The sequence below is a fragment of the Doryrhamphus excisus genome, linkage group LG10 (assembly GCF_037039965.1).
Source record: "Doryrhamphus excisus strain RoL-2023G ecotype Guam linkage group LG10, RoL_Dexc_Guam_v1.1, whole genome shotgun sequence".
Classification (NCBI taxonomy): Eukaryota; Metazoa; Chordata; class Actinopteri; order Syngnathiformes; family Syngnathidae; genus Doryrhamphus; species Doryrhamphus excisus.
The window spans coordinates 19335067-19357011 of record NC_136366.1 but is presented as its reverse complement, the minus strand read 5'-3'; the positions used below and the strand labels follow the sequence as shown (position 1 = coordinate 19357011).

Here is a 21945-nt window from a genome sequence, read left to right as displayed (position 1 = left end):
TCGAGTTTGCATGTTCTCCCCGTGCATGCGTGGGTTTTCTCCGGGTACTCCGGTTTCCTCCACATTCCAAAAACATGCTAGGTTAATTGGCGACCTATTGTGGTGTGTGTTTTCCCTTTCAGATGTTTTTGTCTTAGTAAATGTCCTCTTTCTGCTGAGTAGGTCAAACGAACGGACGTGAGGTATGTTGTGTCTCGTTTATTTATTCCATTTAAAGAGAAAACATTGAATGTGTCTACGTATATGGTACCAGCCAGTACCGGGAACACGGACAATCTAGAAACACTGAATGGACAATTTAAAAGCCACTCACATCACAGCTGGTTAAGTGAGATGATCTGTTAGATCTAGAGAGGATGTTCTCCTCTTTCTTGTCTTTATATTAAAACTAAGTATACATAATAACCATATATTTAGTTCTATAAACGCCATCTTGGCCTCATCTTCTTGGTGAATTTTCAAAACTGGGATGGCCGGAAGTGTCCTAAAATGACCGGGATCGTGTTTTGCCCCTTGAGTAGCAGGTCTGGTGGAACGGGGGAGTCTAATGTCAGTAGGCCACATGGAGCTTTAAGAGCCGGCTGGAGGAGACCCGGATCAGTGATGAGGGAGACCTGGAGCTCCCCTGTGGCTGAATGCTACCCTGCCAAATAATCACAGGTTCTACCTGACAGCTGATAAAAGGAAGAGTGCTGGAAATGTTGGACTTTTTAGGAACCCGAGGAAGAAATCTACCATTGCTTCTTTAATTGCAGCTGTCGAATCTGAATTATGAACATCCAACATAAGGATCATTTAGTATGACAGAGAACTTGTTCGTGAAGAGGATAAAAGTCTGCAATCTGGGGTCAAATTGGAGGAAATGAAGACAGGGAGGGTTGCGTGTCAGCTTGATGGAGGTGGTAGGAGCATGCTGCTCGCTAGAGACTAAAAAGCAATGACAATCCCTCATGTACTTCCTGCAATGGAGTGTAGGGGAAATAACACTCAAGACGGAGTCAGACAAACAGGAAATGGGGTACTCTGAGGAAAGTTGGAATAAAAAATGAGTTGAACTTTTGGGCCTGAATATATAATGAAAAAGTGGCATTAAAACAAAAGCACTCTGATTGAAGATAAATCTGACCTCAAGATGTAACTTCTCTCACCTACTGAACCTTTGGCTCCACTTGATCGTGACGCTTTGACATTGGCAAAAGTAGGTACTAACGTGTTTGGTTTCCTGGGGCCCCAAACGAGACGTAAACCTTTGCTGGTCACTCGTCCTTGCCACAACAGTATGTTGAATTTTGTCATCAATAGATCAACATCAACAAATTATTGTTCGCAAAAGTGAAGGAAAGAAATGGAAGGAAAACATGGAGTATGTGACTTCGATTCTGGAGCATTTCTGCACAGCGATGTGACATCAGAAGTCATCGATGTTGGGCCTGTTGACTCACTATCGCAGTTGTAGTTGACCATAAAGGTGCTTAGTGGGGCTGCTCAGACACATCCTTGTTTCCTTTCCTCAGTCAGCCCCTTTTAATGTGAGAGGAAGCGTGCCAACTCCAGCCTCCAACCTGCACTCGGGACTATTTTATAACAAGGTGCCAGGAGCCAGCACAGACTTCATCACTGGTAAATAAACCATTCTTTGTCTCGCTGCTGCATGGCTGCAGTAAATACAGTATGAACTGTGCCTTGGAGACACATTCTACAGATCCCCAAATGCCACTTATGCATTATTATATATCATATATAATCTATAATAATAGTCTATGTTATCATTTATTTGCAGTGCCGTGCTTTTGACATTATGCTTTTTAAAGTATGAGCTTCAGTTGTTTTGCGGAAGATACCAGATTTCTACTCATTGTTTTAGAGCAGTGGTCTCAAACACGCGGCCCGTGGGCCAAATGTGGCCCGCAGGACACTAGTTTGAGGCCCCCGCCTTGATATGAAAGTTTAATGTTAGTGCGGCCCGCGCAAGTTTGATATGGATGCTGTATGGTATCATGTACCCAGAAAAAAATTATTATGTTTGATTAATGTTCATGTTAAAGGTTAAATAACTGTTAATAGTTATCCTCCCTATCCGTGTGGAAGTGGTAAGTTTTTGGCTATTTAAGTTTAAAGGAAATAACTTGAAGGCTACCGTTTAGGTCGCTAGCTCTCTAGTTTGCGAGTTAGCATGTTGTAAATAAAAAGAGTATAAATGTGACTATAGTCGTGTTTTGTCATGTCTACAGGGCTCTAATAATGCTTTGTTCATTTTAATCTGAAAAAAATCATTTGTCTACCCACCAACTATATGTGGTTTTTATTATTTGCTGTTTCATTATTATTATTATTATTATTATATTTATTTATTTATTTCTGATTGATTGATTTTTTTTATTCTTGATTTGTTTATTTATTTTTCATCTTATTTTGTGTACAAAAATAAAACAGTGGAATGTTTTATCAGAGCTTTTCTTGTAGAAAATCGGAACCAAAGCAAAGTTTATTCATTTTTCTGTTTTTAATAAATGCGTTTTTTTTTTTTTTTTGGAAAACCTGATGCGGCCCAGTCTCACCCAGACCCTAGCTCCAGTGGCCCCCAAGTAAACTGAGTTTGAGACCCCTGTTTTAGAGGATGCCTACCCAGTCAAAGATGATTTTGGGCGTTGGTTGATACAGAGCAGTATTGTCAGGAAAGTCCCTGCAGCAACTTAATGTTTCTCTTGCTTTTTGAAAACAATCAATTTGAGTCACATGTGAAAAGAGGAAAAAAAAACTCTGCTCACCCCTCTGGCTGCTGTCAGTCAAAATCAACAAGCGGCTTGCTCCATAGACCTCCGGTGAAGCTCAGCTTCCCTGGAAGTGACGTTCTTTGCCGGTTTATCCAATCAGGTTCTTACTTTCTAGCTGTGAGCTTCCATGTGCTCCAAGCTCCAAGCTGGAGCTTCAGTAGAGATTGGCCAAATAACGTCCATGCTGCTGCCGAAAAAAGAGATTGTTTCAGGGACACAACATTAAAAATTAAGCATTCCAGCACACTTATATTGCAGTTTTGAGTCTACGCATTTAACAATGCATATTTGACTGATTATTTGATCAATTTTAGCTTCCCTTGGAAGCTGCATTTAACTTCCCCTCATGTTGATTATCAAACTGAATCCAATGATTTGGCCCATTTTTGAATGATGCACTGTATCAAGGTTGCAGGGAAAAGATTTTAACTTTAAAAGCCCCGATAGTGAAAACACACCTTGAGTCTATTATCTACAGTACATTCTCATTTTTTTTAACTGTGCTTGTTTTTCCTAAAATGCGGAATCTGCACAGTTCTTTCACCATTCATCTTCAAAACAAAGATGAATATAGCTGGGAAAGAAAATTAGCAGGCGGAAGCAAAAACAAGGTCCGCAGTATGAAAAGTAATACAACAAAAAAAGTTACAATTTTGGTCAAGAGGAGTTGGTGGAAAAATGAACCAACATTGGCTGCACATGGAAATTCATTCATTCATTCATTCATTTTCTACTGCTTATCCTCACAAGGGTTGCAGGGGGTGCTGGAGCCTATCCCAGCTGTCTTTGAGCAAGAGGCGGGCTACACCCTGGACTGGTGGCCAGCCAATCACAGGGCACATATAGACAAACAACCATTCACACTCACATTCATACCTATGGACAATTTGGAGTCGTCAATTAACCTAGCATGTTTCTGGAATGTGGGAGGAAAACGGAGTACCCGGAGAAAACCCATGCATGCACGAGGAGAACATGCAAACTCCACACAGAGATGGCCGAGGGTGGGATTGAACTCGGGTCTCCTAGCTGTGAGGCCTGCGCGATAACCACTCGAACGCTGTGAAGCCCGCACATGGAAATGATTAATCCATATGGACCTTATCACATACACACAGGAGCTTTTCACCTTGCATCAACACTTGGAACTACGACCAACCCGTGGCTGTCTAGTACACCCAGAGGTCATTGTACGATTAACCGTTCTATTAACCTTTACTGACAATTATTCAGCTGAGAAATTATTATTGACGTATACAGCAGTGCTTTGGAATCATTAATGTATTCCTGTAAAGCATTATTTTATGTCACGCCCCCACTGGGCTAAAGAAATGTTTTCACGCCCACCCTGATTCGAAATACTATTGAGAAACTGATCATATGTATTCATTTTTCTGTACTGTACAGATTGAAGTATATGCAAGTCTATTACTTATGGTACATACATTGTACTATATGTTGGTAAATTTACACAATCCTCAATGAAATAATATAATGAATGGATTGGCTTTCACTACACCAGAAGGTCAAAATATTGCACTCATAAAGGGTGAAAAGCAGACAGGGTGGGGTCAATGGTAGCCCAAAAGGTTATCTTTACCCTGCGGGCCTTTAAAATGATATGCATGCATTAGATCACATGTGTCGACAGAGGGCCAAAGCACTGCAGGTTTCTTTTCCAAGCCGTTTCTCCTGCAGGTGATTTAATTGACGAGCTCCCTCCTTCAAACCAAAGGAGGGTTCATCATTAAAATCACCTGCTTTAGTGACCGGCTGGAAAGAGAACCTGTCGTGTCTCGGCCCTCCGTGGCATGAGTTTGACACCCCTGCATTAGAGGATGTGTAGCATCCATTATGCAAGCAAACAGTCGTTAAACTATGCAAAGTAAGGGTTTAAGGCTGCTGCTAGGCCTCATAAAATCACTTTTAATGCTGAGGTGTGGCAATTAAGCCTCACAGTGTCAAAACAATTAGTCAAACTTTCAAGAGACGTATCAAACTTGCCAGATGACAAAATCTCTCACCTGTATATCATAGACTAATTAAAATCAGATATATTTTTACCTGGCCAGATAGTTGCTGTGAAAGCAGGAATGACTGTTTTAACTAGCAATCTGAGCTTTTATGAAATATTCACAAAGGGCAGCCGAAAGATGGATGTCTCTCCCCGTGTCCCCTTCTTCCGTGGTGGTGTGGTGGGCAGATGAGTGATGGAGAGCTTACAGCTGGCAAGAATTTTAAACTTGACCCCTCGGGACATCAGCAAGGAAGTGAGGGATGGAATGGAAGGGTGGGCAGGTGATGGGGAAGGAGGTGGGTATGTGTAGATAAGACTAAAAGTACAACAGCCTCCAATGCCTCTTTAATTTGACTACAAACGACAATAAGCAACAACAAAAAAACGCTAAAGGAAAATCAAAGGGGTATTGCTACTTTTCTACTTCTTTATATCCATAATAAATGCTTCACGGCATAATGACACAATAAGTGCACCACTTTTGTAGAAAGAAGGCTGTCTGAAGTGAAAACCGCTGCTGCTCTCTAGAGGTTTGTGAAGTAACTGCAAAGAAAAAATGCCCAATAAAAAAGCAAATGACGTGACTTTTGAAGAGTAGATATTCTTTGTCAAAGTCACATTACAGACGGCATTTGCAACTAGTAAACATTGTTACGTGTCTTTCTTGCCTTTCCTACCATTAACTGGAAAAATAACACAACTGATATTATCATCTCTCTCACGAGTCCCGGAAGCCTTTAAGAACCGCCCGGCCCAGATTACATGAACTGTCCTCTCTTACGTCCGCAGTCACACAATAAATTCCCTGCACTGTGTCTTAGCAGACCAGTTTATTACAGCACAGAAAGTTATCGAAAATGTCTGGAAGAGGAAAGGGAGGTAAAGGATTGGGGAAAGGAGGCGCCAAGCGTCACCGTAAAGTTCTCCGTGATAACATCCAGGGTATCACCAAGCCTGCCATCCGTCGTCTGGCTCGCCGCGGTGGAGTCAAGCGTATTTCCGGTTTGATCTATGAAGAGACTCGCGGTGTGCTTAAGGTGTTCCTGGAGAACGTCATCCGTGATGCCGTCACCTACACTGAGCACGCCAAGAGGAAGACTGTGACCGCCATGGATGTGGTGTACGCCCTTAAGAGACAAGGACGTACTCTGTACGGTTTTGGAGGCTAGATAGTTACTAACTCAATCACAACGGTCCTTTTCAGGACCACACACATTCATCTGAGAGCTTCTGTTCCACTCAATTTAACCATAAATTAACCATAAACTGGTGGGGTAAGGATAACATAAGATGAAGACATAAGTATAAGATGGACAAATTTAAATTAACGCAGCTTGCCTACTGGTATTAAGAAATAAACACGTTATTTATTTAAATTGGATGATCCTTGTCTGAATGCCTCTGTTTACATAACCATAAGCTACCGTTTACATTCAGGAGCTGAGGGAAAGGTTCCATTGTGATTACTGCTGTTAACCTTGTAAGGAAGTTTTCATTGTTAAAAATCACACCTGGAGATCCAGCTTCACCGTTTGCACCAAGGCAAAAGCAAAAGCGGCAAAATGCATACAAATACAAGAATTTGTCGTGGACTGATTTATCCATCTTTTAGGGGAGTTGAGCAAGAAGACCCAAACTTCCCATCATGAATAGTTAAATTGTTCAATTAGGTTTGTTTACAAAATAGATTTCTATAAACTTACATTTTATTCAAATTAAATATTCACAACCACCCCTTGGAAGTGCTACAATTTTCAGTTTTCATTACTTAATAGTTGACTTTGCTTCCATATATCACACATCTAAATTAGCCAATACTTTGTAAACGAAATTATGCTCTTTTTGAGAGAAGTGTGTGGCTCTTAGAAGAGCCTTTGTGGAGTCTGCCTTCAGGAAAACTGGTTTACTTCTTGGCAGGCTTCTCAGTCTTCTTGGGCAGAAGAACAGCCTGGATGTTGGGCAAGACACCACCCTGAGCGATGGTCACTCCACCAAGAAGTTTGTTGAGCTCCTCATCATTGCGGACGGCCAACTGCAGATGACGTGGGATGATCCTGGTCTTCTTGTTGTCGCGGGCTGCGTTTCCAGCCAACTCCAGGATCTCAGCAGTGAGGTACTCCAGCACGGCGGCCAGGTACACTGGGGCACCGGCGCCGACACGCTCAGCATAATTACCTTTGCGGAGCAGACGGTGGACACGACCAACTGGGAACTGTAGCCCAGCACGGGAAGAGCGAGTCTTGGCCTTCGCTCTGGCTTTGCCGCCGGTTTTGCCACGTCCAGACATGTTCGTCGAGATGTTTGTCTATACAGAACCAATGAGACATTACAGCCGAAAAGAGGTGTATAAATACACTTTTGCTGCTCATTGATTGGCTAGCTGAAGCGGGGAAACGGTTGTCCAATCAGAAAAGAGCCGCTTGAATACACAATTTCACAAGCTTAAGTTCCAAAATAAAACGAACCTTTACATTTAAGTATAATAGTGTGAACATTCAAATTTTTTAACAACGTTTACTTTTTATTTGTTCTCATGATGCTACATGATATATTCATTATTAGCACTATATGAAAAGCAAACCCAAGTGAGCCGTTGTTTGGCGACATTAACCCATCATGGGTGTGCTTTAAATGCCGTTCCCAATCATGTCAAGGTTAAATAATTAATGGAACATGCAAATGTTTCATAAAGGTGGAAGCTCTCTCCATATATACAGTGTAACTATAATGATGTGAGAAATTATATTTAAATGTTTTTCCCACCCTTTTGAATTGTATGGTATATTTTATACCAAACAACCCCCCCACGTGGTTTCCAAGATAACTGCTTAATGAGAACAAAAGATTGTGTTCGATGACCGAGAAGATATGCAGTACAACAACAATATTAGTTGTAAGTAAAGGACTGACTCATTTAGTGGAGAGTGTGGTGGCTCTTAAAAGAGCCTTTAAGGTTGGGAAGAGAAAACTTAAGCCCTCTCTCCCCGGATTCTGCGAGCCAACTGGATGTCTTTGGGCATGATGGTAACTCTCTTAGCATGGATAGCGCAGAGGTTAGTGTCCTCAAACAGGCCCACCAGGTAAGCCTCGCTAGCCTCCTGTAGAGCCATTACAGCCGAGCTCTGGAAGCGCAGATCAGTCTTGAAATCTTGAGCAATTTCTCTCACCAGCCGCTGAAACGGGAGTTTGCGAATGAGCAACTCTGTTGACTTCTGGTAGCGACGGATTTCCCTCAGGGCCACGGTACCAGGCCTATAACGGTGAGGCTTTTTAACTCCACCGGTAGCAGGGGCGCTCTTACGAGCTGCCTTGGTGGCCAGCTGCTTCCTGGGCGCTTTGCCACCAGTGGATTTACGGGCTGTCTGCTTGGTTCTTGCCATTTCGACTTGTAATGAAGCGAATAGGGAACATGACGGCGCTCAGCGGGTTTTATTTGCAGACACCATCACTGATTGGTCAATTTCAGAGCTACACGCGCTGTAGCTGAACAACTATTGGAGAAGACAAATTTGAATTGAGCCAATCATTAACAAGAACTGTCTCGTGTCAACCAACCATTTTGCTGTCGATATGGGAGCTGAGAGTCCACACACCACCGTAGATTTAGTGAAATTAAACTATATCGTATTTTTAATGCAACGAGGCTTATTTAACAAGAATACACATAATACAGTTTAGCTTTTTTCCATTAAATGTGACTAAAGAGTCACACATCGAAGCAAATACATATGGTTAACATTTTATATGTTCTTAAAGATAGGAGACATTTAATTGCAATGTTGAAACATCACAGGTGCGAGTACATTAACGTTGGATCATCTATAAAATGTATCAATGTGAGATTTGTGAGACAATTTTCATATATTAAGAGTATTTTACAGAGTGGTTCCAACAGGATGAATTTAAAGGCATAGTAAATATGTATAGATCATTTTGTCACTTTGGCCCTAAAGACAAACCTGTAATTAGCACATTTGATCTCACAAACTTGTCACTGTATATGACAATGATATTTTGGTGACAGTTGAGATGTATTCGTTTGTGATTCTATTACGAATCTACATCATAGGTAATCATGCTCTTGAGAGGAGTTGTGTGGCTCTTAAAAGAGCCGTTGGGGGGGGGTTGCTACAGTAGCAATTTACTTTGAGCTGGTGTACTTGGTGACAGCCTTGGTGCCCTCAGACACGGCGTGCTTGGCCAGCTCACCGGGAAGCAGAAGACGGACAGCGGTCTGGATCTCCCTGGATGTGATGGTGGAGCGTTTGTTGTAGTGAGCCAGACGAGATGCCTCAGATGCGATACGCTCGAAGATGTCGTTGACGAAAGAGTTCATGATGCTCATGGCCTTGGAAGAAATGCCGGTATCAGGGTGCACCTGCTTCAGCACCTTGTACACGTAAATGGCATAGCTCTCCTTCCTGCGGCTCCTCCTCTTCTTGTTCCCCTTGCCGGCGGCCTTGGTGACGGCTTTCTTGGAGCCCTTCTTGGGCGCGGACTTGGCTGGCTCAGGCATGGTTATCTCTCGATACAACTAACCAAACTCAGGGAGAAGCCAGTGCTTATATAGCACCTTCATGCAAATAATACTGCGCCAACGCCTTCTTGTCATTGGCTAACACACCACAACAGGCTCAGAAAAAAGGCGCGCGATTCCAGCATTCAGCATCACGTAACAGTATTTTGAATTACGCTACGCTTTCAATTTACATTTTATATTTGTAAGCATGCATACGACTACTACAAGAAGTTAGAGATACGCGAGATATATTTCAGGAGTAACCTAAAATGTACTACCGTAGACTTTTTTTTTACATGTAAGGCATAACTAGCTGTTCGTTTTGTGGGTAACATACTACAAATACACCAATGTCATTTCCCCACATTGAGAGGAAGTTTTATAAAGCTAATGCAAATTGTAAAACCCAGAAACCTTTATATGATTTGATGAAGGCCTGTACTGTAAAATTGCTATGACATTTGTACATATAACTATTTGAGTATACTGCTGATCACTAAGCAGATTGCACATACATATATATACATATGTATATCAAACCTAACTCCTCTACAAATGTCTGTTACATTCTATAATATTTTCAGTGCATGTGTATGAACTTTGTAGGTTAAACGGAACAGACGCTCAGTAAAGTGCTAGTGTGTGGTCCTTAAAAGGACCGTTTGTAGTCAATTGGAAATTAATGTAGTCTAGCCTCCGAAACCGTACAGAGTACGTCCTTGTCTCTTAAGGGCGTACACCACATCCATGGCGGTCACGGTCTTCCTCTTGGCGTGCTCAGTGTAGGTGACGGCATCACGGATGACGTTCTCCAGGAACACTTTAAGCACACCGCGAGTCTCCTCGTAGATCAAGCCAGAAATTCGCTTGACGCCACCACGGCGAGCCAGACGGCGTATAGCAGGCTTAGTGATACCCTGGATGTTGTCACGAAGAACTTTGCGATGACGCTTGGCGCCTCCTTTACCAAGACCTTTACCTCCCTTTCCTCTTCCAGACATTTTATTCTTGCCGTGTTAACAAGGAATAATGACAGTCAAGCTGAGTGGCATTTATATTGTATGCCTGCGGACCTAAGAGAGGCGAGGTAACGTAATCTGAGTGGGCGTTTCTTCGATGAGAAGCCCTTCCCCCGTTACCTCAATAGCAAGAGTTACAGTCTTTCATTTATTTTAAAACCAAATTTAAGCGAAACTATGTAGTAACGATTGGAAATAACAAAATGTATATTTGTACATTTCATTTTTTAATTTAAATGTTGGGAGTTCCAATTCAGTAGTCGGGCACCAAATACATTTTGTGTGACATACTTGTCATAGTACTCTATTATATATTTTTTGAAACCCCAAAATATAGGAACGCCACCATTGGTTAGCATGTTACCAATAGTGGTTTAACAGAACAGCTTTCCCCAAAAATATATCTATTTATCATAATTATGAAGGAAAGTTTAGATCATCCCAAATAAAATAACTGGCGTTCACATACATGTCCATGGGGCAGGCACACACACATTAGATCATGTTGTTACTATAGGCCAGGGGTCGGGAACCTTTTTGCGAAGAGAGCCATGAAGGCCAGATATTTTAAAATGTGTATCTGTGAGAGCCATATACATTTTTTTAAACATTGAATGCAATAAAATGTGTGCATTTTTATGTAAGTTTTAGATAATGTGCTCTAATTACGTAGACCAGGCACACAACCCCACGCCAATGGGGTGTGGCCAGCACACTTTCGTGAGCAGCGCAGTGTCTAATAATAAATCAAATACTTGTTGCCATTAATACAACTTCTGCTGCTGCATAGTTTTGCACCGTACTCCATAGACGTAGTTCATTCTTTTGGCCATCTTCATCAGAAGGCTTGGTTCTGCAGCTTTAGTTATTTGACTAAAGGAGGAACGTTTACATTTACATGTTTTTTTGACATCTCAATGACCGAGGTAGACTACAGCATTACCCAGTAATAATCAAGTTTTGGTGTTTGACCTGGAAAATATCATCAGGAAAGATAGATATGGTGGGCCGTATTGCAGCAGAATATAGATGGACGAATTAAAATGCATAAGAAAGTTGTTGATTTTGAATATTATTTTTAACAGTCATTTCTGTGATGGTTTACTTTAAAATGTTAGCAAAAATAAATTTTTATTGTAGTAAGAAATGCTTGAGAGCCAGATACAGTCATCAAAAGAGCCCTACCTGGCTCCCGAGCCATAGGTTCCCTACCTCTGCTATAGGCTATACAGTCCCATCTTGCTACATTTAAAAAATAAGTCACAAATGGTCAGTCTTGTGGTTGACAATGGCCTATTGTTAGTAAAAAAAATAATAATTCATATGCTGTATTCTGTTCACCAAGCATCAGTAACATCACTTTAATTACATTAACTTAACTTGCAGTTCAATATGACAGAGAAACAAAATCTCCGGCTTCTTGCTTTGTCCTTCATCAGTCAGTTTCAAACCTATTTAAAACAAATAAATTGGAGGACAACTGGTAAGCTTGGTAGATTGCTACGGTATTGTTAAAGCGGTGGCCGTCTAATGTCACTTCATAGATCTCATAGCCTGGGCATAAACAGTGCACAATGTGATTTAAATAAAGGTAGCAGTATTGTTGGAGAGAGGCAAGTATCCAAGTTCAACTGGATATCCAACATAGTAACAGTCAAGTAAACAAAATGTAATAAATAGGCTGCATCAGCACCATATGAGCAAGCCACATTGAACTTTATTAATGCCAATGTGTCATGTCTACAATATTATGTAGAAGTGTAAGAGGTGGTGATGAGTGTTATTTTGTGAATTTGTTTTTTCAAAATCTGATTCTGGTATTTTAATCACTGTAAAACACACTCTTGATACTGCATGGCTCAAAATTGCTGTTTTTAGAATGGTGTAATGTATGAAGATGCAGCACATTGAGTAGAAAAACAAGCCCTTTCAGAAAAGTGTGTGGCTCTTAAAAGAGCCTTTGCGGGTTTTGTGTCCAAGAAAACCGGTTTACTTCTTGGCAGGTTTCTCAGTCTTCTTGGGCAGAAGAACAGCCTGGATGTTCGGCAAGACACCACCCTGAGCGATGGTCACTCCACCAAGGAGTTTGTTGAGCTCCTCGTCATTGCGGACGGCCAACTGCAGATGACGTGGGATGATCCTGGTCTTCTTGTTGTCGCGGGCTGCGTTTCCAGCCAACTCCAGGATCTCAGCCGTGAGATACTCCAGCACGGCGGCCAGATACACTGGGGCACCGGCGCCGACACGCTCAGCGTAGTTACCTTTGCGAAGCAGACGGTGGACACGACCCACAGGGAACTGGAGCCCAGCACGGGAAGAGCGGGTCTTAGCCTTGGCTCTTGCTTTGCCGCCAGTTTTGCCACGTCCAGACATGTTTACTTTATAAGAGTCGAGATTATCGAACACGATGACCAGGTCGAACCGCAGCAATGACTTTATACACACGCTTGCCGCTCAATGATTGGCTAGCTGAAGCGGGAAATGAGTTGACCAATCAGCAAAGACCTTCTTTCTTTGTTTCTTTTATGCACTATATTGTGCGATTTATTGCACTGACAATTCTTTAAAAATAATTATGTTCTTTGTCTTACCGCCAAATAATGTGCAAAATATTTACACCCTCAACACAAAAAGATGGAAATTATATTATATTCATATCATTATATGAACTCAATGTTTTTTTTATTGTCTGTCCCATTTGACCCTCCTCATCCTGCTTTGTGTACACTAATGTAACACAGCAGTGCACAATTCAAGTTTGTTCTCAGCTATTGATGTCACGTTAAGCTACTAATGTTACCTATAAATGTATGGCCCAGGGGTCTTCAATATTGTTCCCAAGCCTGATGGAATAGTTTTATAAAAAGCTAATTTTTACGAATATATGTTACAGTGGTCCTCAATAGTCGGTCCTCTAGTCACATCAGACCCACCTAAGATTTTCATTTGGTGCTCCAAACATCACCTAAATAATGTATACCGTTCAGTCTAAGCTTTGGTGTTCTGGATGTGACGCACTTGCTGTCGTTTGAGGACAATTGTTTTACATGAATAAAATAAAAGTATGTTATGTATGTATCTTGGACAGAGTAATGCTTTAACTTGACCACCTTTTTTCCCTTCTTGGGTTCCAGGGTTGCTTCAAAGGCACTTTTGCCTTAACCTTCACATTAAGGAGCCTATTTTGAATAAAGCATTTTGCTAACAGCAGTAAATATAGCGATGCTTCAGATGTACCTGAATCAGACTTGTATTGCATACATTTGTCATGGTCTGGCATTAAATGAAACATGACATTCAAGTCTAGTTTCTACCATCTACTCTAAGATTGTCTCTCCAAAAGAAGGAACATCTGCACATTTATTCAGACCACTGTAAAGATGTGTATTTCCTTTAAAAAGGTGATGGTCTTGTGTCAAGTCATGTCACTCTGTTACATTTGGTTTTTAGGTAAATGATTTGAAAGGATGATTGTGTATTTTCAGGTAAAGGTCATGTGTTGGGGCCAAGTCACTCTCTGTTTATGGAGATTATTTCTAAGGATGATTGTCTTTAAGGTAAAAAAATAAGTGTGTGGCTTTTAAAAGTTGGGGGTAGCTACAGTAGCAATTTACTTGGAGCTGGTGTACTTGGTGACATCCAACAGGATGAACTTAAAGGCATAGTAAATTATGTATAGATAATTTTGCCACTTGGTAGTTGTGCTCCATGGCGCTTAAGACAAACCTGTAATGAGCACATGATCTCACCACTAAATGCAGGGCTGAAACTTGTCACTGTATGTAATATCATACACAATGATATTTTTATGACAGTTGAAATGTATTTAATTGTGGTTCCATTACGAATCATGCTCTTGAGAGGAGTTGTGTGGCTCTTAAAAGAGCCGTTGGGGGGTTGCTACAGTAGCAATTTACTTTGAGCTGGTGTACTTGGTGACAGCCTTGGTGCCCTCAGACACGGCGTGCTTGGCCAGCTCACCGGGAAGCAGAAGACGAACGGCGGTCTGGATCTCCCTGGATGTGATGGTGGAGCGTTTGTTGTAGTGAGCCAGACGAGATGCCTCAGATGCGATGCGCTCGAAGATGTCGTTGACGAAGGAGTTCATGATGCTCATGGCCTTGGAAGAAATACCAGTATCAGGGTGCACCTGCTTGAGCACCTTGTACACGTAGATGGCATAGCTCTCCTTCCTGCGGCTCCTCCTCTTCTTGTTCCCCTTGCCGGCGGCTTTGGTAACGGCTTTCTTGGAACCCTTCTTGGGCGCGGACTTTGCTGGTTCAGGCATCGTTGCTTATACCGCTGTGTTCTGACAGAAGTGATTGTGTCTACGGGCAGACTGTGCTCTTATACAAGCTTCATGCAAATTACGTTGTGCCCACGCCCTTCTCTGATTGGTTGAAACCATCCATCTCTGGTAAAGCACTCAAGTAACAAGGCATGGAAGTGCACCACGTGATGTGGCAGTTAATCGAAATGTGCTGCAGTTTTGAAAGCATGCTAATAATGACAATGACTAAACTATGATGAATTTATAAAAGCAAATTATGACAAAAATGTCCTCAAAGTAACCATTTTAATTCACAAAACACTAATGCGCACACGATCCAGCCCATGTCTTAACTGTGTGATGATAACTTACATGTGTGCAGCGAATAGCGCTTAGACTAATTGTACCCAACTCATCAAAGTATCTTTATTGTTGGAAAGCGGGAATGGTTCTCAATTAGTCCTCTGTTCTCAACTGCAATTACAATGTCGCAGTCATGGTTGAGCTGTAAATAGATCAATGCGTGGTAGTCACGACCCGCCATGAACTGTAATGGAGCACAACTACGAGCTACATTTTCATACTATCGCGGGGAATATATCAAAAGGTTCTCATTGGGGACTAATATGCCTGTTACAACGGTTTTGGTACAATATTATACAAAATGGAATAAGCTTTCGGTAGAAATGGTGTGTGGTCCTGAAAAGGACCTTTGTTTTCGTTGTACAATGTAAGTATTTAGCCTCCAAAACCGTACAGAGTACGTCCTTGTCTCTTAAGGGCGTACACCACATCCATGGCGGTCACAGTCTTCCTCTTGGCGTGCTCAGTGTAGGTGACGGCATCACGGATGACGTTCTCCAGGAACACCTTAAGCACACCGCGAGTCTCCTCGTAGATCAGACCAGAGATACGCTTGACGCCACCACGGCGAGCCAGACGACGAATAGCTGGCTTGGTGATACCCTGGATGTTATCACGGAGAACTTTACGGTGACGCTTGGCGCCTCCTTTACCAAGACCTTTGCCTCCCTTTCCTCTGCCAGACATCTTTACTATTTGATAAAAAGTTTTTGAATGTCACTTAGACCGCCTGAGCGGCGTTGTTATTGCATATTTGCGGACCTAAGAGAAGACAGAAACTGGGCGGTCCTTCACTTAAAGTGACCCTTCCCCCTTGGATTGAAATGATGAATGGTTGGTGGTTGCATGCAATTGGATTCCTGACACTGCCAAGTTTCTTTTATTAAAATGTTTATTGAATGAATGGTTGCTGTTTGTGTTTGACTATGGCCCATCATTAGTCCATAAAAATGCAATACAAGCCATATGTTATATTCTAACCACGACCGAGGCATATATAACACAAAACATCAATGAGACATTGCCTTACATTACATTAGCGTCGCATTATGTCAGCCATTCTATGTTTCACGTGGTACGGTGAAAAGTAATGTTTGGCGTCTTATTTTTGTCTTCCGAACTCCATTTGAAACCTTTAAGTTTAAAATAAATAAACTGGAGGCTGACTAGTTTGCTTGCATGCCATGTTTGAAAACATTAGTTCTGCGTTTAATGCTACAGCCCCATACAAACCCCCCCACTTCCACTTGTCAGTGGCTCAACAACTTCCTGACACAAGAGGCAGCAACTGAGGCTCCAGCCCTGCACATTAATCGGGTGTAAACAAAGAATGGGTGCATTATTTAATGTCTACAGTGCTCTAGTAATGGTAGAAGTCACAATCGTGTTTTTTAATCTGTGAAAATATGTAATGAGCAATTTGGTGGGTGTAACTCCCTCGTATGTGCAACGACAGACAGCAACTCGTTCTTGAGTTTACTGATGGATTTATTCCAAACAAACAACGTGAAATCTGAAAGGGGTTCAAACAGATACAAAATACAATAAACAACTGGTCATATAGTACACAATCATACAAAAACATATGTCGCCAAATTCGTTTTCTTTAGCTTTTTCTATTTACAGTAGTGCAGATAAACTTGTCACATTACATAGAAATATTTCCATTAACAAACAACCATCACATGTGCAACACGATGCATAATTAGCCTTAGATGGTACAGCAAACTGTCAACTAACACTAAGACTGAAACGAAAATAATACAAAACACATATACTGCACCTTAATGGCTGTATACATGCCTTAGGAGGGAATTATAGATGTCTTTTGGCACCTATTAGCCTTTGAGCTCACAATACTGTGGCAAACAGCGGAGCTTATTTTCCATGGGTGTAACGATGAGACATGTACGTGCGGAAACAAATATTTTTACCGACAATGAGTTCCGCCTCATTAAATTACATGTGGCTAGGTAGGAACTTAAAACAGCATATACTGACTCAGAGGCAGGTTCTAGTGGGCGAAATCAGAAATTTTCTCTTTACGAGACGAGTGTGTGGCTCTTAAAAGAGCCTTTGGGGGGGGGGCAGACTGTTCACAGAAGCGGTTTACTTCTTGGCGGGTTTCTCAGTCTTCTTGGGCAGAAGCACAGCCTGGATGTTGGGCAAGACACCACCCTGAGCGATGGTCACACCACCAAGGAGTTTGTTGAGCTCCTCGTCATTGCGGACGGCCAACTGCAGATGACGTGGGATGATTCTGGTCTTCTTGTTGTCGCGGGCTGCGTTTCCGGCCAACTCCAGGATCTCAGCAGTGAGGTACTCCAGCACGGCGGCCAGGTACACTGGGGCACCGGCGCCTACACGCTCAGCATAGTTACCTTTGCGAAGCAGACGGTGGACACGACCCACTGGGAACTGTAGCCCAGCACGAGAAGAGCGGGTCTTGGCCTTGGCTCTCGCCTTGCCACCGGTTTTACCACGTCCAGACATATTTGCTGCTAATGAGGGTCTTTGACACAATTGACAGGGGAGGATGTGAGCAGCGAATTAATAGTTTGCTAGCTGCTCATTGATTGGCTCGCTGAAGCGGGGAAGTGGTTGACCAATCAGTAAAGAGCATCATAAGCCATTTGCTTGTGAACATTTGACAATAAAAAACAGAAAATGCCGTCTGTATAGACATTGTGACGTATTCCCGTTTTAATTAAATGTTTTGTGTAATGTCCGTTACATTTAGGTGATCTGTGCCTGTATAACAAAGTCCTTTTTCACATGTACAATAAACACTCACTTGTGCTGGTTAATTATACTGTGTATCCATTAATTGCATAACATCAAGAGACTTTAAATGTGTGCACTTTTTATTGAATTAAGTAATGGTATTTATATTTGTATATTAGCCATCTACTGTAAGGCAGTAGAAAGGGACCTTACAAAGAAGGGCAGTATATTTGTTCAGACCGTTGTAGAAATTTTAGAAGACAAGGTCTTCAATGGTGAGCATGTAACCATAAAACACATATGCAAAACAGTCATAAAACGGTTTATTTCCAGGTGACTGTCTTGCGTTGAGTCATAATACTTTTCATTCCACATGGTTTGTAAGGAAGATGATCTTTGAGGTAAATTTGTGTGGCTCTTAAAAGAGCCGTTGGGGGTTGCTACAGTAGCAATTTACTTGGAGCTGGTGTACTTGGTGACAGCCTTGGTGCCCTCAGACACGGCGTGCTTGGCCAGCTCACCGGGAAGCAGAAGGCGGACAGCAGTCTGGATCTCCCTGGATGTGATGGTGGAGCGTTTGTTGTAGTGAGCCAGACGAGATGCCTCAGACGCGATGCGCTCGAAGATGTCGTTGACGAAGGAGTTCATGATGCTCATGGCCTTGGAAGAAATACCAGTATCAGGGTGCACCTGCTTGAGCACCTTGTACACGTAGATGGCATAGCTCTCCTTCCTGCGGCTCCTCCTCTTCTTGTTCCCCTTGCCGGCGGCCTTGGTGACGGCTTTCTTGGAGCCCTTCTTGGGCGCAGACTTCGCTGGTTCAGGCATTCTTGAGAGTTCGACGCTATCACAGACGAATGACCCGGTAGAAAGCGGGGCACTGTATTTATATTGGCCTCATGCAAATTTTAATGCGCTGACGCTTTATTTGGATTGGCTGACACTGTTCTGGATGGGAGGGGCTCCAAAAGCGCGCTACTGTAACGCTCAGCGTCACGTGACAAGACCTTTGTTGGAACGTGCTGCAGCATGTGAATTAATGATTCACAGGACTCGAACAAGCATTTTTGTTTAATCTTTTCATTTTGAGATTAATTAGTGTACCCTGAAGGACACTTGGCTACAGTTAGATACATAAAATCACGTCTTGGTGTTTACAATGCTTAGTCAGTCATGATTCATTCTGGTTTGCATCATCGTTCTACTCATTATGTTTATAATTAACTAATTTAATCCGCAATGGGAGTTACTATACCTGATATAATGTATTGTGGTAGTATTACACACACACACACACACACACACACACACAAAGGAATGCAAGCTTTCAGTAGAAAACGTGTGTGGTCCTGAAAAGGACCTTTGTTTTTCGTTGTACAATGCAAGTATTTAGCCTCCAAAACCGTACAGAGTACGGCCTTGTCGCTTAAGGGCGTACACCACATCCATGGCGGTCACGGTCTTCCTCTTGGCGTGCTCAGTGTAGGTGACGGCATCACGAATGACGTTCTCCAGGAACACTTTAAGCACACCGCGAGTCTCCTCGTAGATCAGACCGGAGATGCGCTTCACACCACCACGGCGAGCCAGACGGCGGATAGCAGGCTTGGTGATACCCTGGATGTTATCACGGAGAACTTTACGGTGACGCTTGGCGCCTCCTTTCCCCAATCCTTTACCTCCCTTTCCTCTGCCAGACATGGTTTCAAAATTACTTCACGAACGAGTTAACCACCGTTGGTTAGAAACCGATGCCACGAGTAGCCTTTCTTATTACAATACAGCGGACCTGAAAGAGGACAGATGACGTCAATGCTGGCTGGACTCCTCCCCCGACAGAATGCTTTCCCTCCATTTTGCTGCATTCCTTGCGTTTTAACCTTTATCACATGTTTATTGCTACGCTTTTGTCTCTATTTGCTGTTGTTCTACTATAATAACACATTTCATAAATTGTAATAAGAGTAGTAATTTAAACTATCAAATTATTTCCACAGTGACTATATGAATGTCAGTTAACCTATACATTCACCAGTAACCTCATAATTTTATATTGTATGTAAAAATTATTCCTTTACAAATATATTAGTACTTAGTAGTAGTTTTGATTGACCCACAGGGTGATGTTTATTTAATATGTTGACTATTGTTGATGCATTTTTGTGCATTATCATTATTATAGCGCAGGTAAGTGGTTAAATAAAATAATAAATTACAAAAGCTATATCGCTTCTTTTTACACTTGTGTGCCAAGGCCTCTTCACACTTTATCAGGTATTTTACTGTTTTTAAAAGTTTTGAGCTTTTTGAAAAGGAAGAGGAATTTTCAAACCAGGAAGTGCCTATTCTGTTATTCTATTCTGGGCGGTACCCTTTACCCTAAGTGGATCAGTGGTGTGTGGTTATGCTCCAGCTTGAATCAAATAGCAGGTCTGTATGATTAAAAACAGCAGCACAACTGCTACAAATATTCATGTATCCATAGTATGCAGTAGATCATCATACGTAATGTATTATTTATATTTTTTACATTTTGTGTAACCAAGGCTACATAATTGTTGAAAACGGGACACTGGATTTCAAACCCCCTTCAGCCCTTACCTTGCAAAGAACCCCAACAAGTGTTATATCACCGGATAGGTCCCGAAGGGGAGGGAAGAGTCGTATTTAATTTGGTAACAGGCTTTGTTGCCATGACAACAAAAGTGACACCCAAACTTGAAACTTGCACTTTAATAGGAACCCATGCTTCAGGCCATACCATGCATATAACATTCAAGCAAGCCCCAAGTAAAGTAAATGTGTCTATTTTGCATTGTGTTGTATTGCACTTAGGAGTTGCGGAGAGACAACGTATCAAGGTATGTGAGTGCCTTGCAGGTCACAAGGCCATAGTAGGTCTGGAAAATGGAGCACTTCCCATCAGTCTTCCGCCCCAGGTCCGACCACACCCTCTCTAGCTCCTGCTTCGTCATCTCTGCTGAGCTGAACATGTAACCATAACAGCAAGCATTATAGTGGATGTGTTTCTGTCCTGAGAAGCGAGCGCTGTGGGTCGGCACCACGCCAGCTTTCTGAGCACAAAAACCGAGAAAGACATCAGCGGACACAAGCGCACGGACCGATGCGGATGCGACGTACACTTTTCGGACCACGTCTTGGGACAGAACGTAGGATGTCCCATCGCAGTAGTTAGGCAAGTACTTGCCGGGGTAGAGCCCTGGAGGAATGTAGCCAGGGCTGGAGGGCTTCCTGTTGGGGAACTCACCCTGGATCACACGTCCCAGATAGAGGTCCTCAGGGTGCTTGTGTAAACCTAGCAGGTAACCTCCAATGGCAGGGAGGTTCACAAACACGTTGTCGTGCGTCAGGAGAACAAAGCGTGCCCTGGGACAGAAGGTGATGACCCAGCGGAGCGCCAGCACGGTTCTTTCTATTGGGTCATGCATGGGTGAGTCAGTCACTGCCAGGACTTGGATCATGTCCTTGTGGATGCTAGACTCTACCATAAGAGAATCACGCAGAGAAGAAGTGTCAGCTGAGCTTATGAAGAAAAGAACCCGCAATGAAACACCTTGCACTCGCGTTTGATTGGCCCACGTCCTCCTGATCGCATCTCTTTGGGAAATATTAAGAGGCGAGCTGAAGATCACAGCAAGCAGGAAGATGTCAGATGCTGTGCAGGCATCACAGTTGGAGATTGGGTAGGCTTGGGATACATTCTCCCTGATGTTGCTAAGATCCAACTTCCTCGCTTTCTCCCTTACATCCAGAACCTGGCCTTCGATGTAGAGTCCAGGTGTAGACTGAAGAAGATACTCCTCCACAAAGTCGGCGCCAAATAACAGTGCATGAAAAAGCAGCACATTGAAGAGAAGGAAGCACCACTGGTGCGTAGTTAGCTTGAACAGAAAGCACTGGAACATAAATAAAAGCAGGTTACAATCACTGGAGGTCTATATTTTTAACAGTTAGCACTTTACCTGCATGTCTTGAATAATGTTCTTCTTTCTCAAGGTGCAGCAGCGACTTAGAACCTCGAAGAATACAAGTTGACAGACGGTGTCTCCACTTTCTTCTCTGAAACCTGAGCAGCATGTCACATGAGGAGGACAGTTTTACACATAAAATATGAATGAGACTACAAAATCTGATGCGGTGGTATAAATACAAAGTTAAGGGATACTGTAACTCACTTACAATTGTTCAAAATATTCATTCATTCATTCATTATGGAGAGAACCAGTTTAGATGCAATG

General features: G+C 42.4%; 12 protein-coding genes across 12 annotated transcripts; 1 reads left to right on the top strand and 11 right to left on the bottom strand.

Annotated features, from left to right (window-relative positions):
• Positions 1–5648: 5648 nt before the first annotated feature.
• On the top strand, positions 5649–5963 carry LOC131112473 (histone H4). The gene has a single exon (XM_058064179.2). It carries the CDS (start codon positions 5649–5651, stop codon positions 5958–5960), a length of 312 nt encoding a protein of 103 aa, XP_057920162.1. The 3' UTR covers positions 5961–5963.
• A 652-nt stretch (positions 5964–6615) lies between these two features.
• On the bottom strand, positions 6616–7078 carry LOC144901142 (histone H2A). Its single transcript, XM_078794271.1, has one exon. The coding sequence runs from the start codon at positions 7076–7078 to the stop codon at positions 6695–6697; it is 384 nt and encodes a 127-aa protein (XP_078650397.1). The 3' UTR covers positions 6616–6694.
• A 640-nt stretch (positions 7079–7718) lies between these two features.
• Positions 7719–8174, bottom strand: LOC131112377 (histone H3). The gene has a single exon (XM_058064172.2). It carries the CDS (start codon positions 8169–8171, stop codon positions 7761–7763), a length of 411 nt encoding a protein of 136 aa, XP_057920155.1. The 5' UTR covers positions 8172–8174; the 3' UTR covers positions 7719–7760.
• A 604-nt stretch (positions 8175–8778) lies between these two features.
• Positions 8779–9533, bottom strand: LOC131112361 (histone H2B-like). The gene has a single exon (XM_058064171.2). It carries the CDS (start codon positions 9305–9307, stop codon positions 8933–8935), a length of 375 nt encoding a protein of 124 aa, XP_057920154.2. The 5' UTR covers positions 9308–9533; the 3' UTR covers positions 8779–8932.
• Positions 9534–9983: 450 nt separating this feature from the next.
• On the bottom strand, positions 9984–10311 carry LOC144901143 (histone H4). Its single transcript, XM_078794272.1, has one exon. It carries the CDS (start codon positions 10309–10311, stop codon positions 10000–10002), a length of 312 nt encoding a protein of 103 aa, XP_078650398.1. The 3' UTR covers positions 9984–9999.
• Positions 10312–11928: 1617 nt separating this feature from the next.
• Positions 11929–12719, bottom strand: LOC131112489 (histone H2A). Its single transcript, XM_078794270.1, has one exon. It carries the CDS (start codon positions 12700–12702, stop codon positions 12319–12321), a length of 384 nt encoding a protein of 127 aa, XP_078650396.1. The 5' UTR covers positions 12703–12719; the 3' UTR covers positions 11929–12318.
• A 1520-nt stretch (positions 12720–14239) lies between these two features.
• LOC131112409 (histone H2B-like) lies at positions 14240–14650 on the bottom strand. Its single transcript, XM_078794390.1, has one exon. The coding sequence runs from the start codon at positions 14615–14617 to the stop codon at positions 14243–14245; it is 375 nt and encodes a 124-aa protein (XP_078650516.1). The 5' UTR covers positions 14618–14650; the 3' UTR covers positions 14240–14242.
• A 671-nt stretch (positions 14651–15321) lies between these two features.
• Positions 15322–15649, bottom strand: LOC131112441 (histone H4). Its single transcript, XM_058064177.2, has one exon. It carries the CDS (start codon positions 15647–15649, stop codon positions 15338–15340), a length of 312 nt encoding a protein of 103 aa, XP_057920160.1. The 3' UTR covers positions 15322–15337.
• An 871-nt stretch (positions 15650–16520) lies between these two features.
• Positions 16521–17464, bottom strand: LOC131112393 (histone H2A). Its single transcript, XM_058064173.2, has one exon. The coding sequence runs from the start codon at positions 17453–17455 to the stop codon at positions 17072–17074; it is 384 nt and encodes a 127-aa protein (XP_057920156.1). The 5' UTR covers positions 17456–17464; the 3' UTR covers positions 16521–17071.
• A 204-nt stretch (positions 17465–17668) lies between these two features.
• Positions 17669–18533, bottom strand: LOC131112425 (histone H2B-like). The gene has a single exon (XM_058064176.2). The coding sequence runs from the start codon at positions 18512–18514 to the stop codon at positions 18140–18142; it is 375 nt and encodes a 124-aa protein (XP_057920159.2). The 5' UTR covers positions 18515–18533; the 3' UTR covers positions 17669–18139.
• Positions 18534–18805: 272 nt separating this feature from the next.
• LOC131112457 (histone H4) lies at positions 18806–19411 on the bottom strand. Its single transcript, XM_058064178.2, has one exon. The coding sequence runs from the start codon at positions 19385–19387 to the stop codon at positions 19076–19078; it is 312 nt and encodes a 103-aa protein (XP_057920161.1). The 5' UTR covers positions 19388–19411; the 3' UTR covers positions 18806–19075.
• Positions 19412–20419: 1008 nt separating this feature from the next.
• On the bottom strand, positions 20420–21919 carry b3galt9 (beta-1,3-galactosyltransferase 9). Its single transcript, XM_078794389.1, has 2 exons — positions 21670–21919; positions 20420–21603 (listed from the first exon to the last, which is right to left on the bottom strand). Exons 1-2 carry the CDS (start codon positions 21673–21675, stop codon positions 20518–20520), a joined length of 1092 nt encoding a protein of 363 aa, XP_078650515.1. The 5' UTR covers positions 21676–21919; the 3' UTR covers positions 20420–20517.
• Positions 21920–21945: the final 26 nt, after the last annotated feature.